Source organism: Haliotis rubra, unplaced genomic scaffold, assembly GCF_003918875.1.
Source record: "Haliotis rubra isolate DU_JTF1 unplaced genomic scaffold, ASM391887v1 Scf92, whole genome shotgun sequence".
Classification (NCBI taxonomy): domain Eukaryota; kingdom Metazoa; phylum Mollusca; class Gastropoda; order Lepetellida; family Haliotidae; genus Haliotis; species Haliotis rubra.
This window is the reverse complement of record NW_025767657.1, coordinates 99,351-117,033: the sequence shown is the minus strand read 5'-3', so window position 1 is coordinate 117,033 and position 17,683 is coordinate 99,351. Positions and strand designations below refer to the sequence as shown.

Below are 17,683 nucleotides of genomic sequence, written 5' to 3'. Positions count from 1 at the left end.
GGAAGGAATGGAATGACTATGTTATATTGTTTTGGAAAATCTTTCACTGACAGAAGTTGGTTAGTTTGTTGTTTAACACCGCCCTCAGCAATATTCCAGCAATAAGACGTCAGTCTGTACATAATCGAGTCTGGACCAGACAATCCAGTGATCAACAATATGAGTATCATACTACACAATTGGAATACGATGACAAGTGTCAACCAAGTCAGCAAGCCTGACCACCTGATCCCGTTAGTCGTCTCTTACAACAAGTATGTGTTACTGAAGACCAATTCTAACCCAGACCTTCACGGGTTTCACTAACAGTAAAATCAGCAGGTGAAGGAATAGCAATTGTTGGGTTTGTAGACATGAGTCAATCTCATTGACAAGTGCATGTTCCCCATACTGAAAAGCCAGAAATGCACACAGACCTTGCTAGGTTAAGTCCATGGGCATATAAATGGAATGACGATCAAATGTTTCTAAGCCCATGGGCTTATATTTAACAAAACACTTGTTTGGGAAGGTATGTTCAGTGACAAATAATAGCACTTACATGCATGGCACAATTTAACCTCGTTTCACACTACAAGTTTTGTCAAAAAACAGTCTGTGGTTTTCGATGCTTACAAGACACTCTGGACATGTCAGTGATATGATGTAGATTTGCTGCGATAATTTCAGCTTTTATTATAGCAGAGCCCCATCTAACAGGGCATGGTGTGGAAGCACTTTTTTCTGCCTAGAGTGAGTGAGTGAGCATAGTTTTAAGCCACTTTTATCAATATCACGGTGGGGGACACCAGAATTGTGCCCCTCCTTCCTGGAGGTGCTATCTCAAAAATTCATGAATTTTTCAATGTCAAATTCAGTGTCGTGTTAACACTCTTGTATTTTTGTGCTTTTTAATAGAACTCAGTAAGAATAGGTAAAACTATAAGTAAACCCAGGGCAAGGAAACACATATTCCTAGTAACTGTCATCCACATATATACAGATATATACAGAGATCTATAGAGATGACAAAACTTGATGGGGGATCATCTTTATTTTCATCCATAAAGTTTTGTCATCTCTATACCACCAACTTCTAGAATACCACTCAAAATAAATCAGTGATTTATGGCTGTTACTGGGGCATGCTAGGAATGACAGCCTTGACCTTCATCTACCAGGACTTGCTAAATATTGAGTGAATCAAAATTCATTGAATAAATGATGATCTAGTTGAAGACATTATGAGTCTTAGCCGAGGATACCTCAATATGTGCCAATACTTTACTAATCGACAATTCTGTGCATAATTTTGTCTTGGACAAGCAAACTCATGTTAAATTTATTCAAACTGGCAATTTTAAACATATATTTATCATTTGAATGTTGGTCACTTCATTTGAAATTAACACAGTGGAAACAAATACTAGAAACAATGTAATCTGCAAAATAAATACAATATTGGAAACAACCATCCATTGGAATTTGACAGAGTTCACATTGACGTAATTGCTATGTTATTCTAAAGGCTGAAATCACCAATCAACAAACCCATGTGGGGCTTGTGGTCACATGGTGGTCACATGGGGGTCACTTGGTGGTCACATGATGGTCACATGGTGATGCTTGTGGACTGAACGTCATCCTCTGTCAGTGTCTGGTATAACCCATGCTGTCTACTTCAGTACTGGCAGGTTGTAAAAACTGAAGCCTGGGCGGCCTTGGACAGCAAAGTATATGTACACCAGGTGATACACTGAAACAGAATCACGTGATACCATGATGATGAGCCATGATACAGAATGATGTAGTGGTGGGCCGGGTGGGAGACTTGATAATTTTGGTGGTGATAGGATGAGATGAAGATGGTGGTGGTGTTGGTGCTGCTGCTGCTGGAGGTGTGATAAAGTTGATAATGGTGATGATGAGATGTGATGGTGATGATGAGATGTGGTGATGGTGATGGTGAGATGAGATGATGGTGATGATGAGGTGATGTGATGATGATGATGGTGATGGTGATGATGATGATGATGATGGTGATGGTGATGGTGATGGTGATGATGATATGTGGTGATGGTGATGATGAGATGTGGTGGATGGTGATGATGGTGATGGTGATGGTGGTGATGGTGATGTGATGATGATGGTGATGATGATGAGATGGATGATGGTGATGATGATGAGATGTGGTGATGGTGATGGTGATGATGATGATGGTGATGGTGATGATGATGATGTGGTGATGGTGATGAGATGTGGTGATGATGATGATGATGATGTGGTGATGATGATGATGATGATGGTGATGATGAGATGATGGTGATGATGATGATGATGATGATGGTGATGATGATGTGATGATGATGATGATGATAGTGATGATGAGATGTGGTGATGGTGATGGTGATGATGATGTGGTGATGATGATGATGTGATGTGATGATGGATGGTGATGATGAGATGTGGTGATGGTGGTGGTGATGATAGAGATGATGGTGGTGATGATGATGATGATGATGGTGATGGTGATGATGAGATGATGATGTGTGATGATGGTGATGTGGTGATGGTGTTGTGATGATGATATGTGATGGTGATGATGATGATGGTGATGGTGATGGTGATGATATGTGGTGATGGTGATGATGATATGTGGTGATGGTGATGAGATGTGGTGATGGTGATGGTGATGATATGTGGTGATGATGAGTGATGATGTGGTGATGGATTGTGATGAGATGTGGTGATGGTGATGATGTGGTGATGGTGATGGTGATGATATGATGGTGATGGTGATGATGATGGTGATGATGATGATGATGATGATGGTGATTGTGATGATATGTGGTGATGGTGATGATGATATGTGGTGATGGTGATGGTGATGATGAGTAGTGATGGTGATGGTGATGATATGTGGTGATGGTGATGGTGATGATATGTGGTGATGGTGCTGAGATGTGGTGATGGTGATGGTGATGATATGTGGTGATGGTGATGAGATGTGGTGATGGTGATGATGAGATGTGGTGATGGTGATGAGATGTGGTGATGATGATGATGAGATGTGGTGATGGTGATGAGATGTGGTGATGATGATGAGATGTGGTGATGGTGATGATGAGATGTGATGGAGATGGTGATGATGAGATGTGGTGATGGTGATGATGAGATGTGGTGCTGATGAGATGTGGTGGTGGTGATGAGATGTGGTGATGGTGATGGTGCTGATGAGATGTGGTGATGGTGATGATGAGTTATCAGATATCAAGTATTCCAGCCATATGTTATTGGTGTATACAGTGATGTCATCTGGTGTGATGATAGTCATGGTGATGCTGAGATAACTGGATCATAAAAACACAACATTACAGTGTTTTGAGATTTTATGCTCATTGTCATATTCCTTACAACATTATTTCACATACTCACCTCCAGGTATAAAACATAGCAGGCCGATGATGAAAAATACCAAACAGTGAAGACCTGTGAATAGAAACCACAACAACCTGAAGAGGAGCAACTAGGTGTGGGCTCGGATTTAGGGGTATCAAATATTAATTAAGGGAGGGAAGTTGTCTGAACCCCGTCTACCAAGTGTATACTACTTTGACCAGTAAATAACTGAACCTAGTCAGACCAGACAAACATATGTGATAACAACACAGGCACGAGTATATACAATCAGATCTACATCTACTAAAGCAATACCAGCTGGTTTAAAGGCACAATGTCACACCAGACTTCTCCCAAAAAATAAGTAATGCATTTCTCTCAATAATACTAACTATCAGCCCTCAGGGAAGCTACCATATAATTTATTCCCAAAATAACTAGTATTTAGATTACAATATTAAACTAAAAAGTTTGAAAGAATTAATGCAATGTTGCATTAAATTGACTCGCTCGACCTCTACCAACTGAAAAATATTTCAAGTGAACCCCATAGAGTTATGTCCCTTGGAGCGCTCTTCACGAATAACTTGTGATTGAGGCCAGTTCGGCAAACTACGACAACACCACGTGCGACAGTTTTCATTTATGGCAAGTGTTCTGTGTTTGGAAGCTGTTTGCCTCGAAGTTCCCATTATCAATTTTAGGCAAGTCGTAAGGGATAATAAGTCTTTTATTGCATATATAGGAAGCTAAAGTGAGTGCATATGTCCCAATATATATAATATAGGCCAAAATATTGTCGAAACTGTGTGACATTGTGCCTTAACACCACTTGAAGAGTTTTCAGTCAAAACAAGTCAGCTTATTTTGCGAGGAAAGCCTGAAGGAAACATTTTCATGAAACCCATGAGCAGGTTATGGTGCTGACCAAGAACACCCTCGGGAATAGAATAGAATAGAATAGAATAATCTTTAATGCCTTTTCAGGAACTGACTGACTGAGTTTAGTTTAACCGCATCAGCAGGTTATTGCTGACCAATATCACCCTCGGGGGGAAACCAAGTGAAGATCCAGGTTAGAACTGGTCTCGGCGGACGAAATAACGCAGTAACCAATCCTTTTCAGGAATTTGTGTTACATCAGCAGAGCTACTGACACATTAGAGAGATACCAAACATATTTACATAAATTCTTTGATTTTAGGTATCTTCACATTTGTTTAAAGAGATATGGTACTTGGAATAAAGGATGTCACGGGCTCTCTTAGTTTTCCAATTGGAACTGGCCTGAAGGAGGAGGTTGTATTCAATTTAAGTAGTGAGAAACGGTCAGATATGATTTTGACAGCTTGATTCACGATTTGCATTCATATATTGATGATAAACATTCAAATCTGACTCCAGCGATTTTAACTTGCAGTGTTAACAATTTTGTCTATTTTAGAATTTAAGATGAAGTGAGAGAGACCCGTACCAACAATGGAAGGAAAATGTTAAAATACTCTGAATAAATGCTACATACAAAGATGACATCACAGATGGGTTAACATTAAAAGATCTCAGTTTACGCATGAGATGAAGACGTTGTTGACACTTTTTGTGTAGGGCTTTAGTGTTAGAGTTCCAGTTCAGCTTAGAGTCAATGAAGGTTCCCAGATAATTATACTCGACACTGTCTCAACACATTCATTGTTGATTATCACTGGAAGCATTTCTGTGGGTTTACTCCAAAAGTCAATTATCAGTTCCTTTGTTTTGGATCCCGTGAAGATCCAGGTTAGAACTGGTCTTCGGTAACCCATGCTTGTCGTAAGAAGTGACTAACAGGATCGGATGGTCAGACTCCCTGACTTGGTTGAAACTTGGTTGTCATCGTATCCCAAATGCGAGAACATGCTCATGACAATTGGGGCAAAGTAGGATTGGGACAAACAGCTGTCAAGAGAAGCAACTCTGCAAAGCAAGTTGTGGTTGCCTTTGACAACAGCGCCATCTGTGACCCTGGGGTATAGAGACAGGGGTGGAAATAACTTTAAAATTGCTAGTGTACTCCGGTACAGTGTCACATGTAAAATCACTTGCCCTGATAATTTGTCCACAATACTGGCCGATTTTCTTGTTGATTTTTTAAATAAACAACATAATTAACATCGGAAAGTCAACTGGACACCGGTACAGTGTGATATGCAAATTTGCTTGCCCGACAGAAAAAAACACCTGACTGGGGCATCGGGCAATCGGTTATTTCCACCCCTGAGAGACAGATAAAACACCGCATTACTCACCTCTTTGTGGTGATGCTAAAATTCCAATGCCAACAAAAAACAATACTGAAAAAAAGGGATAAGTTCATTAGATCACAATACATTCCATTGTCATCCATCTTTATATTCAAACAACATAAATGGCTTAACTAGTGTAGCTGCTGCAAGTTAAATATGTGTGTTCCAGGTGGCTATGTGCAGAGAAATTTGATCAATTCTTTTCCAATAAACCACTTAAAGATATGATACATATAAGCTGAGCATTTATGCATTACAAATTAATTTAAACAGTTATTTTGAGTATTATCTGGGGTGTCCATATACCAATCACAGATGCACAGCTAGTGACACCCTCTGTTGAATGGATATGACAACAGCAATAGCACTCAGAACACTGACAGCATGAAGAACTGAAAGACTGACTGACTGACTGAGTTTGGTTTTACGCCGCTTTTAGCAATATTCCAGCAACATCACGGCGGGGGACACCAGAAATGGGCTTCACACATTGTGCCCATGTGGGGATTCGAACCCGGGTCTTCGGCGTGACGAGCCAACGCTTTAACCATTAGGCTACCCCATCGCCCCAGAACTGAAAGACACGAGTGAAGATGAAGAATCATAGGACATGGAAATTGTCCCATGTGATATTGCATTGTGGATGAGAAAGCCACAATAACTCGGTGCGCCTAGTGGCTGCAAGAGTTGTATACTCCCCAGGGAGTTGAGATTGATAATACGATGTGCCGTTGAGATTGACATCCAATGATAGAGGGGAAAATACCAGCACCTTGAGCATGCACTAGTTGCCTGGATATGTGCGCTATATAAATATCCTATCCTATGATAATAATAATTCTTTATTCTTTGTTTAAGCAAGACTCAACAATAACATACAAATCCTCACCTAAACCAATTGTAGTAAGAACGAATGAACCCAATACCACTCTCCAATTCTCTCGGACTTTTGGGTGCCTCAGCCAACTGAAAGAGAGCAATACCCCTTCAAGCACAAAAATATAATCAATGTAGGTTACCATGGTTACATTGTCTGCTGAAAGTATATCATACATAGAAGCCATTATGAACGCATAATCTCCATGTTGGACAGTTCTTTGAAAAGTCATAGGGCCCACCAATCCCTCAGTTGGAACCTACAATCAACAAATCCAGACACACCAAAGGGAAGTAACTCTGTAATTTTTCTTAACTTTAATGCCTCACTCAGCAATGTTCCAGCTATATGGCAGCGGTCTGTTGATAATCGAGTCTGGGCCAAACAATCAAATGATTGACATCGACCAAGTCAGCGAGCCTGACCACCCGATCCCATTAGTAGCTTCTTATGACAAGCATGGGTTGCTGAAGACTAATTCTATTCCAGGGCCTAGATTTTCGAAGCTCTCTTAGCGCTAAGATAGTCGTAAGTTAATGTTATTGTATGGCACTTACGACTATCTTAGCGTTAAGAGAGCTTCGAAAATCTAGGCCCAGATCTTCACGGGGGAAAGCAGGGTATGAAACTCCAAAAACTTTCAGCCAGACCACAGGGCTGGTTAGATGTAAAACTTGCCAGCCCTGACCAAAACTTACCTGCCCACAAAATATCTTCATATACATGTCTAAATTTCAACCAAACCATCGGGCAGGTGAATTTGAGAAACTGGCAGTCCGTGTTGAAAATAACCCATCCCGGGCGGTCAGGCAGACAGGTATTTCGAATGTTGGTCAAAGATTATTAGTAAGTCTTTCTGAAGACAATGATTGTGTTTTGTTACTAGCTGTTTTGGACAGAATTTCAGTTGTAAAATAATATGTCACCTTAACGTGTGAGGATGTCATATGGATGGAATACTGATGAGCGCAGCATTAAAAAACAAATAAAACAAACAAACAAAAATAATGCAAGAGGACAGCAGAAATTAATACTGGAATTATTGCCATTTTGCCAAGACCCAGAAAAATTAGTAGAATTCTAGAATTATAACCAGGTTGGAATCCAAATCAACAGATCCCTACAAAAGGGAGACAACTCTACATAACAAACAACATTTAAACAAATAGATTGCCTCTATGATTGTTGTTTGTTTGTTGTTAACACTCAGCAATATTCCAGCTATATAGCAGCGGTATGTAAATATATATAAAAATATTGGACCAGACAATCCAGTGATCAATAGGGCTGCAACGAATACACTTTGTGGTGAATATGATATGTATCATGAATATTGGGTAACGAATACGAATAATTATTCACGAATACAGTATTGTAGTTAAGTGATTGATTTACAATATGAACGACCATGTTGACAGTTTTGATTTGTCACAGCAATAACCAGTGATCTCATGACACTCAAATTTGGTATGTAATAGTTATAGTCGACAGTACCATGTGTGGCCTTGGCAAACTAACATGATTTGCGCTACTGCATTGCTAGTACATATTCAATCCTTGCATATCTCACTTTCCAAAAGTACACAAGGGTTCAAGTAAAACATGCTTCCTTAAAAAAATCGTAAATATTCAGTAATATTCGGTTCTGGTGACCACGAATAACGAATTGAATTCATGAAGGGCTTCGGTTCGATTCACCGAATATGCGAGTGAATCGTTACAGCCTTAGTGATCAACATCATGAACATCGATCTACACAACTGGGATACAATGACATGTGTCAACCTCGTCCTCCACTGCTTCAATAATAAGTTCTTCCCTGGAACCAGCATAGGGTGTTTGTTAGTCCCAGTAACCATGGTAACATAACAGTACCTGTCACTGTCTGAGAATGACCGAGTGGACACAATGGTTTCACTTGACCACGTGGAAAGAGAATGGGTGGACACACCCCTGGCAAGAGTTCTCCTGGTCTGAAATGTACAACATGTAATAGATTACTCACAGTAATGCTGTGACCATGACGATAAAAAAGAACATGTGAAACTATCACTGAAATGACAGTGATCACATATATTTAGTAAATTTCCAAGAGTGTTGAACATTTTTCTGCCTTTCTTAGAGTGAGTGAGTGAGTTTAGCTTTACCCTCCGCTCAGCAATATTCCAGCTATATAGGGGCGGTCTGTAAATAATCAAGACAATCCAGTGATCAACAGCATGAGCATCAATCTGCGCAATTGGGAACCGATGACATGTTTCAACCAAGTCAGCGAGCCTGGCCTTTCTTAGATATATAGTTTGACCAGAAATTATTGAGAATTTTAGGAATATGTTTAATTGGATTTCTAGTGTAAACAACCTTGACCAGCTATCAAGTGCTTGGTTTCATTCAAGAGAGACAACTCTGTTAATCCTTTTTCATTAGTTTGTGAAGAGTTATCCCCCTTTGTTTACTTGCTAGCAGACGACATTTTCAGTGATCCTCAGTATGGATGATTTAGAGAAAAGGAAGTTGAGTTTAGAGTATTATAACAAGGACATCAGATCAGCTAAAGTGATTTCAAGTAGAATTGGCATCCCTTTGTCCACTGTTTATCGTGTTTTGAAAAATATTGCAAATGGATATGGCATTGACTCATTGAGCACCAGGGAGGCACAGGTAGGCCCAGAAAATTGACTGTCAGTGACAGGAGGCGGCTTGGTATTCTTGTTTCTAAAAACAAACGAAGGAGTTTAGAAAACTTAAGGCTGGATATGATTGATGGAGGAACTGTGGCTGTCTGTAAGGAGACAATTAGAACTGAGCTGCATGCAATGGGTTGGCAGAAAAGTCGAGGAATTCCATCACCGATCATGAAACCTGAACAAAAGGAGTGAAGGTTGAACTGGTGCTTACAGCATAGAAATTTTAACTGGGACAATGTGATTTTATCAGATGAAAGTTCTGTGTGGCTGTTTCCTAATACACTGAAATTCTGGGCCAAACAAACTGATAAACCTTTGTATCAGCGCCCAAAGTACAGTCCGAAATTTAACCTTTGGGGTGGAATATCTGTGTTAGGGGCAACGCCCCTCTGTGTATTGGAAGGGAATATGAACAGTGAGTGGTACACAGATATTCTCGAGGGACATTTACTTCCATCTGCTGACATGTTCTATGTAAATTTTTGGATTTTCCAGCAGGACAACGACCCAAAACATCGTTCAAAGCATTCACAGGCCTGGTTTCGGACCCAAAATATGACATTAGATTGGCCAAGCTATAGCCCTGACCTAAATCCAATAGAAAATGTTTGGGGACTTATGAAGGAAAGTGTCAATAAGAAAAATCTGACAAATATTGCTGAAATGAAAGAAGAGGTGGTCCAATATTGGGACAGCATTGACCACGACTTTCTAACTTCTTTGATCAGTAGTATGCCCCGCCCCATTGAAGCCTGCATTGCTGCCCATGGTGACTTGACAAAATACTAACTGTTCACCTGTCTTTGAATCTGGAGTTAAGTTCTGCTAATATTCACATTTAATATGTGAGTAATGAGTGAAAGAATATATATAAAATTACAATCTTTAAATTCTCAATAATTTCTGGTTGTACTGTATCACCAGCATGTTTTGAGATTTACTGTACACTGGTATAGTCAATAAAAAATATGTTATAGTTTTTGTCAGTATTTGTATAAGATAATGTCAAATCCACACAGAAATTAAGTCCAAAATGTTGTTTCCCTTCAAAACTGATTGACAATTTCGAACCAAGTGATTTTTTTCTGTCACATTGTTACCTCCCCTGTATCCATGACTACAAAATGGTGGCGACTGACCATGGTGACTTTGACATTGTAATAGGGCCTGTAAGTTTTGTGAGGCGCTACTTGTACTTGTACTTGTGTACAACCATGCTGGGCTGTCACAGCTGTTGACAGTCGTAATAATAGTCTAATTTGGGGATGGTTAGATCGGAAATTCGTTATTCCTGCAAAGATTATCGGTTCCTTAAACTAACCACCATGAGACCATTCAAAAAGGTATGAAACGTTGTTGTCACCGGAAGTACTAAGGTCTCGCGAAGTGCCGTGACCTACTTACAGACCCTCTATATACTTCAGCATGTAGATAATTGGATCTACAGGCACTGTCAGAATCACTCACTGTCAAACACTTTGCATTAATGACATCGCAAAACATATCTGGCTGCATCAGGCTGTACTTCACCATATTGCAGTTAAATTAGGGCTGGCTAAAAAGATAGAAAATCAAAAATATTGTTGATGGAAATTTTAATGTTTTACAGTATGAAAATGGTGGCATTGATAATATCGTACATAAAATTTTTGTGATGAAAAAATTGTACTTTTCTCACATGATATACAAAGGTACAGGGGTAGGTCTTTATTCATGTCTACTTCTAAATGATGTTCAGGACAATGTGTGTTGTTCATTGATAAACATGTCACCTCTCACCACTGATGTGAAATATGTTTATTTCTTTAAGACTTTTTTGTTTGACATTTTTGCTCAGAGTTATTTATCTGATATCTATTGAGATATGTAGAGATTATCATCCTCCCTTTTCCATATCTGGCCCCGTATCATCCCGAGATGCCCATATCTGACTGAGGCCATTGTCAGATATAGGAATCTCGGGATGATACAGGCAAGTTATGGGAAAGGGAGGGTCATAATGTTTTTATCATTTAATACTTACCAAGCAAGAATCTATCATGTTTAAAAACCTTTTATACTCTACAAAAATATTTCACTCAAACACTCAAAAAATGCCTCAACCAAATTTTATTCAACATTAACTCAACACCTGAAGAATGTCATTTGGACATGTTCATTCATTGTCGGTGTCGCTGTCGATTACCGGACGTCGGACACCTTTGTATCGTTTACCTTTGCCGTTTATAGCATTAACAAGAACATGCGCGTGAAAGTTTGCTCCCGTGAAAAAAAGTTTTGCTCTTGTGGCAAAAAATGACTGACTGACTGAGTTTGGTTGTGGCAGCAATATTCAGCAACAAACCTTGGATTGAACTTAATTGAAATCCAAACCTTTATCATCAACCCTGATAGGGAAACCAATAACTGATGACACAGTTTGCATGTTAGTTTCTAAAACACTTGTCAGTTCACACTCTGCAAAGTTATTATTTCCTCCCACTTTACTAATTCATCTAGTTCCATCTATCTGTTGGAAAGCAATGCTAGCCTCCGATCACCTGCCATTTTCATCAAAGGTTGCTGCACACTAAATCTGACGTCATTTTCACGATGTCATGGAACACATGACATTATTTTATTGTGTTACGTTCCACGACGTCACACACAAAATGAAGGGGTCAGATATCGGTTATCTCCCCTGCTCTGAGCAGAGAAGGTATGGCTTATCTTGCCGGGGCCAGATATGGATCCAACGATTTCGCCAATACTGGGGTAGCAAAAAATGCATATACGGGGAAATTATTACTGTATTAAGTGATGAATATTGATATTTAGTAAACAATTATTGATCTCTATGATCTATATCAATAGCTATCGCTAAATTCAATTCGCTTGCAAATAAACAGCCCTATGAAGAAGACTGACTGACTGAGTTTTGGTTTTACGCCGCTTTTAGCAATATTCCAGCAACATCACACATCACAGGGCGGGGGACACCAGAAATGGGCTTCACACCCCTATGAAGAAGAAGCTGTACATATGATTGCCGGTACACGGTGACATAGTGTACATTATAAGTTGTTTACTGGTCTCCATGTGTCTTCTATGTTTGTTTATACACAGGAAACATAAACAAACATAGAGGGTACATCATCCCATGGGAACCGAGGGACCAGTGAACAGCCTATTTATCTTACCAAACACTTCAATGTTAATTTTGAAATATATTACATCATAATAAGGAGTATCAGAGTTAGGCAATCTAGCAGTCGACACGAAAAACAAATTTAGAGTTATCTCCCTTTCATCACTTTACATTTGCAAAATGTTGGTAAATTCTGTACATCATACGTGACTCAATTATTTGAGATAAAGAATTACTAACACAAAGTACCAAATGAATTCCCACAGTTCGGCATTCCCAGCAGGTAACATAGAAAATGTTACTCCTTTGTAAACGGGGTACATTGAAAATAGTAGAACAGCGCTCAGCCAATCAGAAAACAACATTTATGTGTGAGGTAAGATAAAGGGTGTGGCATATGGTGAGTGTGAGTGAGTGAGTTTAGTTTTACGCCACACTCGGCAATATTCAATCTATATGGCAGCAGTCTGTAAATAATGAAGTCTGGACCAGACAATCCAGTGCTCCACAGCATGAGCATCGATCTACACAATTGGGATACTATAACATGTGTCAACCAAGTCAGTGAGTCTGACCTCTCAGTCCTGTTAAGAGCCTCTTACGACAAGCACTGCATGGCATATGGGTTAAACCAAATGTTCAAATGGTTGTACAGGGATTTTACTGAAGACAATCTGCATTTAAACATTTATGTAATTTTCATCAACATTTGATGGCACATTCTTTTATGTTAGGAGCAATTATTAACTTTTGGGGACTTTGGTTTCATAAAAATCATTTCCAGAAAACTGACGGCATTAGAATTTATGTCGAAATGTCACCTTTCACAGAATAAAAGAAGTTGTACATCCATAAAAATTGTCATCATTTTTCTAAACTCAACTTCTAAAATGCCCATCAAAGAAGACAAGTCAGCCAGTAAAAATTCAGATGTCAATTTTCTTTTGGATGACTACTTTTGTCATTAGCTAAATGGCGGCTGTAACTGATGCTTTTCCATAGGTGAAATTAACAAGTAATTTCTAAATATGGTCAGGTTGATGTGAACATGATTTACCTGAAAGACTTTTTCTCGGTACTTCTTATAAGTGGATTTTGTTGTGAACGAAACTGAAAAGAAAAGTTTTATGTTAGCATTAATTAATTAGTTATGTCTGTATACATGGTATTGTGAGTGAGTGAGTGTGTGAGTTGGGTTTAATTACACCTTCAACAGCATTTCAGTTAATTACGTACAGGTTGAAGATATCTACAACATACAAAAGACTCTCAAAGCAAAGGTATGGTGTAGAGTGATTAAGTGAGTCAGTTGGGTTTAATGCCGCTTTTAGCAATATTCCAGCAATATCACGGCGGGGGACACCAGAAATGGGCTTCACACATTGTACCCATGTGGGGAATTGAACCCGGCCCTTTGGTGTGACAAGCAGATGCTTTAACCACTAGGCTACCCCACCGCCCCCCTACGGTGTAGAGGCAGAACCAGAACTCGATAAGAACACTCTCAATTATGAGGTGCAGTTAAATCATGAGGGGTTTAACATCGCTTCCAAGATTATTGCACTTTCAAAGCAGCCTGCATGCATGGCTGTGTGTGGGTCTGGGTGTGGCTGCCTGTTCTAGACCAATGCTGGTGTTTAGTACTACCACAGTTTAAAATGAAACCCGAATCAGACACATAATAATCACTCCACACAGACTGGCAAAAGTATGCAGAAACTTTCCATTTTGAGACTCTCATACAGATTATGGTGAGTATAATCATGATAATGCTGCTGAAACTGAACTTCACATGTACATACACTGTTAGCTGTATTCCTGACAAGATATGATATAGAATCTTTTCACTGCAATGTTATGATAATCAATGTCAGTCATGTTTAAATTATACTAAAGTACCGTCGTAAATGCTAGAAAAATGCTTTTTGACTTACATGTATATTTAAAATTCAGAGGTATTACAGTTACATAAATAACAAATATCACTTTAAAAAAAACATCTACCTAATGTAGACCGAGGGAATAAATTTTGAGACATGCCCTAAAATGTGTTTTTACTGATGAAAATACCAAAAACTTAGAAAAATAACGGGTAGTGGGACGTTATTTGATACAAACATTAACTGCCTGTGCTACGTCATCAGCATGCACGGTATCGACAGGTGAAATTGACACCTGAGCACACACCGGGAAGGGATCATCTCAATAGATGTTTTCTTCAAAATGTTGAATATGTGTACGTATAGTATACGTATTGGTTATGTAAGGGATCATTTGTGTATGTGTGTATGTGTGTTTGTTTTGAAATAAACATACGAATTACTGTACATTGGAAAGATTCCTATCACTTGTGTTATCTTATCGATTGATTGTAGAAAATAATGTGCAACGTTTTAATAAATGTTTTGCATGTCAACAGTATATTTCATCGCAAAAATATGGATGTAATTCGGTCACTTTATTCTAGTTGTGAACATTGGCCAAAGATTTAACGAAGTCACTGGTGTAGCTTCTTTAGAATATATATATTATTCTTCTCATAAAGTTTGTAGACCGCCCGTCTAAGTACTCCCTTGTCAAAGTTGTCAAGGATGGTTTTACGTTCTGGTTTTGCTTTTGAGACGGTCTCTGTCTTGTCTGATTTGTGTACAATATTGTAAACTTGTTGGTAAGACATACCAACAGCTCTACAAGTTCTGTAATAAACCCTTTCTAAACTAATGAAAGGTTTACCTTTGTCTTTTTCAAGCACAAAAACTTATAAACCTTTGCAACAATTGACTGCAAATAGTTGGCCATAGTGGACGCTGTGATAAAGATGTGCATGCATGACGGGAAACTTTTTTATCAAGACTTAACATTTATATTAATATTTCTTCAATAAAGAAACGATAATTAAGTAAAGCAACACAAACATTCAACATTTATTTGTTAAAGAAAAACGTTAATTCATATTTTTACACCACCTGTATTATTAGCATAAATGTAAAGACTATTTCAGATTTCTGTTGTTGAACTCTGAAAAAATCTTAAGTTGTTGTTTTGGTACCATATTTTCTCCTGTAAACTGCCCTTTAAATACATGGGAATGTTAAATCGATTGAAATAAAAATTAGGTACACTATAGGCGAGTTGATATATTGACAACATAGTACATTTATCACCTTTATCAAAGTATTAAGGCTAAAAAGCATTTTTCTAGCATTTCCAACAGTACTTTAGTATGAAAATTACAGTTTAACTTTATTGTAAGGAGGATCATAAAAGTGAATCAGTATGATTTTACTATTCTTTTATATCATGGGGTGGGGTGGGGGTGGGCTTGGGAGAGATAAATGACAGGTGTTGGCTTTCATCCCAAGTCTCACCAACCGTCCCTGATCTTAAAGGACAGGTGAGTGAAGCATTCAGGGATTTACATGGAGTCCTGTATTTGAGGGTCCCTGGGACTCATACTCTTAATTTCCAGCGGTCCTGTACAAAATGGGGGTCCCAGACACTTCAATATTATTACTAATACTGTTATTGTATTGTGTATCATGATCATCACATTGTTACAGTAATTAAATTGCAAATAATACCATAACCCAGATAGTAGCAAACTCGGTGATACTTGACTGGAAATTTTACAAAAAGTATTTAGACTCTTTCTGAGTTCCTGTGGACGTGCTAATAAATTTTGTTGCGTCCATTGTCAATATTTATGTGTATAGTACACAGGAATCCGTGTCCCGTAAATCCCTGGCATTAACTTAGCCTGCTGGAGACCCTTAACACTACAGCACGTCAGCACTAGGGCAGTAAGTATGGTTGTGACCATTCACACAAACTTCATCTTTTGAATTTTTATTTTGGTATAAATATTAATTTACACCAGACCTTAAATAACGACATTGGTACCATTTCACAAAACCGTGATAATCAACCGAAGATAAGCTCGGTTTGACCAGCTGTTGACTGTGGAACACTATCGGGACTCCGTTGAGCTGTTGAAGTATGGGACTAATTCTGATAATTACGGTATAACAATATTACTATACTAAATATCAAAACGGTTTTTTATAGAAACTGAATTTAAAAATTATATTTCCATTTTCAACGAATTCTTGTTGTGTGTAAGAATACTAGGTCCATTTTGAGGTGTGAGGTACCTGAAAATGTTGTAATGGAATTTCTGTGCCTTCTTCCTCTTTATTTTCTTCGTCCAAGTCTCGAATTTTGGCTCCTTGTAAAGGAGCTGAAACTCTCGTTGCGCCATAAACCCTGACCTTATCCTCATCGTCCGAGTCGGCGGCCTCGCCTACATTCAACTTATCGTAGGGACTGCTAGCTGTCATTTTCTGCCATCATTCTTCCATCTTGTCAAAACTAACTAAGGGAGATAACCCCCACACCCGTTTGCTTTAAGATTAATCGCTAGAAAAAATAACATTTGCCATTGAACTGCCAAGAAACGACAAATTACTTTAACATTTGTATTTAAATGGAACATGTTGTAAATGTATTTGAAAATATCGGTTTAAATCACGTGTCAGGTTGGTAACTGAATAAATCCAGCAATCATGATTCATCAAAAAGTCCGTGCACTCGAACCCCACCATCGCCGAACATCAGCAAGAATTACATGTCAATTTACTTAGAACTTATGTTATTACGTAAACTAATTAAGATAGTGTCAAGGCCATAACGCACTAACGGGCTAACGGTATGTGTTTGTGGTGTTGTGTTTCTTAAGGTTTTTTCCTTGTTTGGTTGTTTGTTTGGGGATTTTTTTTATCTTTGTTGTTGTTTTTTAGGTGTTATTTTGGTTTTTGTCAGTTGCTTTTTGTTTGTTAGTTTGTTTTTGTTGTCGTGTTTTTTCTTGCTTTTTTTTGTTTTGTTTTTTGTTGTTGTTGGTTTTGTTTTTTTTGTTTGTTGGGTTTTGTTGTTGTTGTTTTTTTGTTTGTTTTTGTTTGGGGTTGTTTTTGTTTGGTTGTTTTGTTTGTTGTTGTTGTTGTTGTTGTTGTTTTTGGGGGTGTTGACTGGGTTTTGTTGTTGTTGTTTTTTGGGGGGTGGGGGGAAAGGTGCCGCTTATGTTTCTTTATTCATTCAGATCACTTCCGTTATTTCATCTAGTACACATTACCAGTTAATAATTTACATCAGTGATTGTCTGATTTAGTCCTGCGGTGCCTACTAATGTATGAAAATAGTTAAAGTAAGAGCACCTTCTCAAATATCACCCACGAAAACAGGAAACCGGTACTGCTGTTCCAACTAAAACGGAACTGGACGGGGACAATATGATCTTCGTAGAAGGCGACAAGACCGCTCGCACCAACCACTGCCACAA

At 38.5% G+C, this 17,683-nt stretch overlaps 1 protein-coding gene across 1 annotated transcript; it reads right to left on the bottom strand.

Annotated features, from left to right (window-relative positions):
* Positions 1–233: 233 nt before the first annotated feature.
* Positions 234–16,718, bottom strand: LOC124264331. Its single transcript, XM_046699088.1, has 8 exons — positions 16,503–16,718; positions 13,588–13,600; positions 13,409–13,461; positions 8,413–8,510; positions 6,550–6,626; positions 5,664–5,708; positions 3,415–3,468; positions 234–1,735 (listed from the first exon to the last, which is right to left on the bottom strand). The coding sequence occupies exons 1-8, from the start codon at positions 16,686–16,688 to the stop codon at positions 1,656–1,658; spliced, it is 606 nt and encodes a 201-aa protein (XP_046555044.1). The 5' UTR covers positions 16,689–16,718; the 3' UTR covers positions 234–1,655.
* Positions 16,719–17,683: the final 965 nt, after the last annotated feature.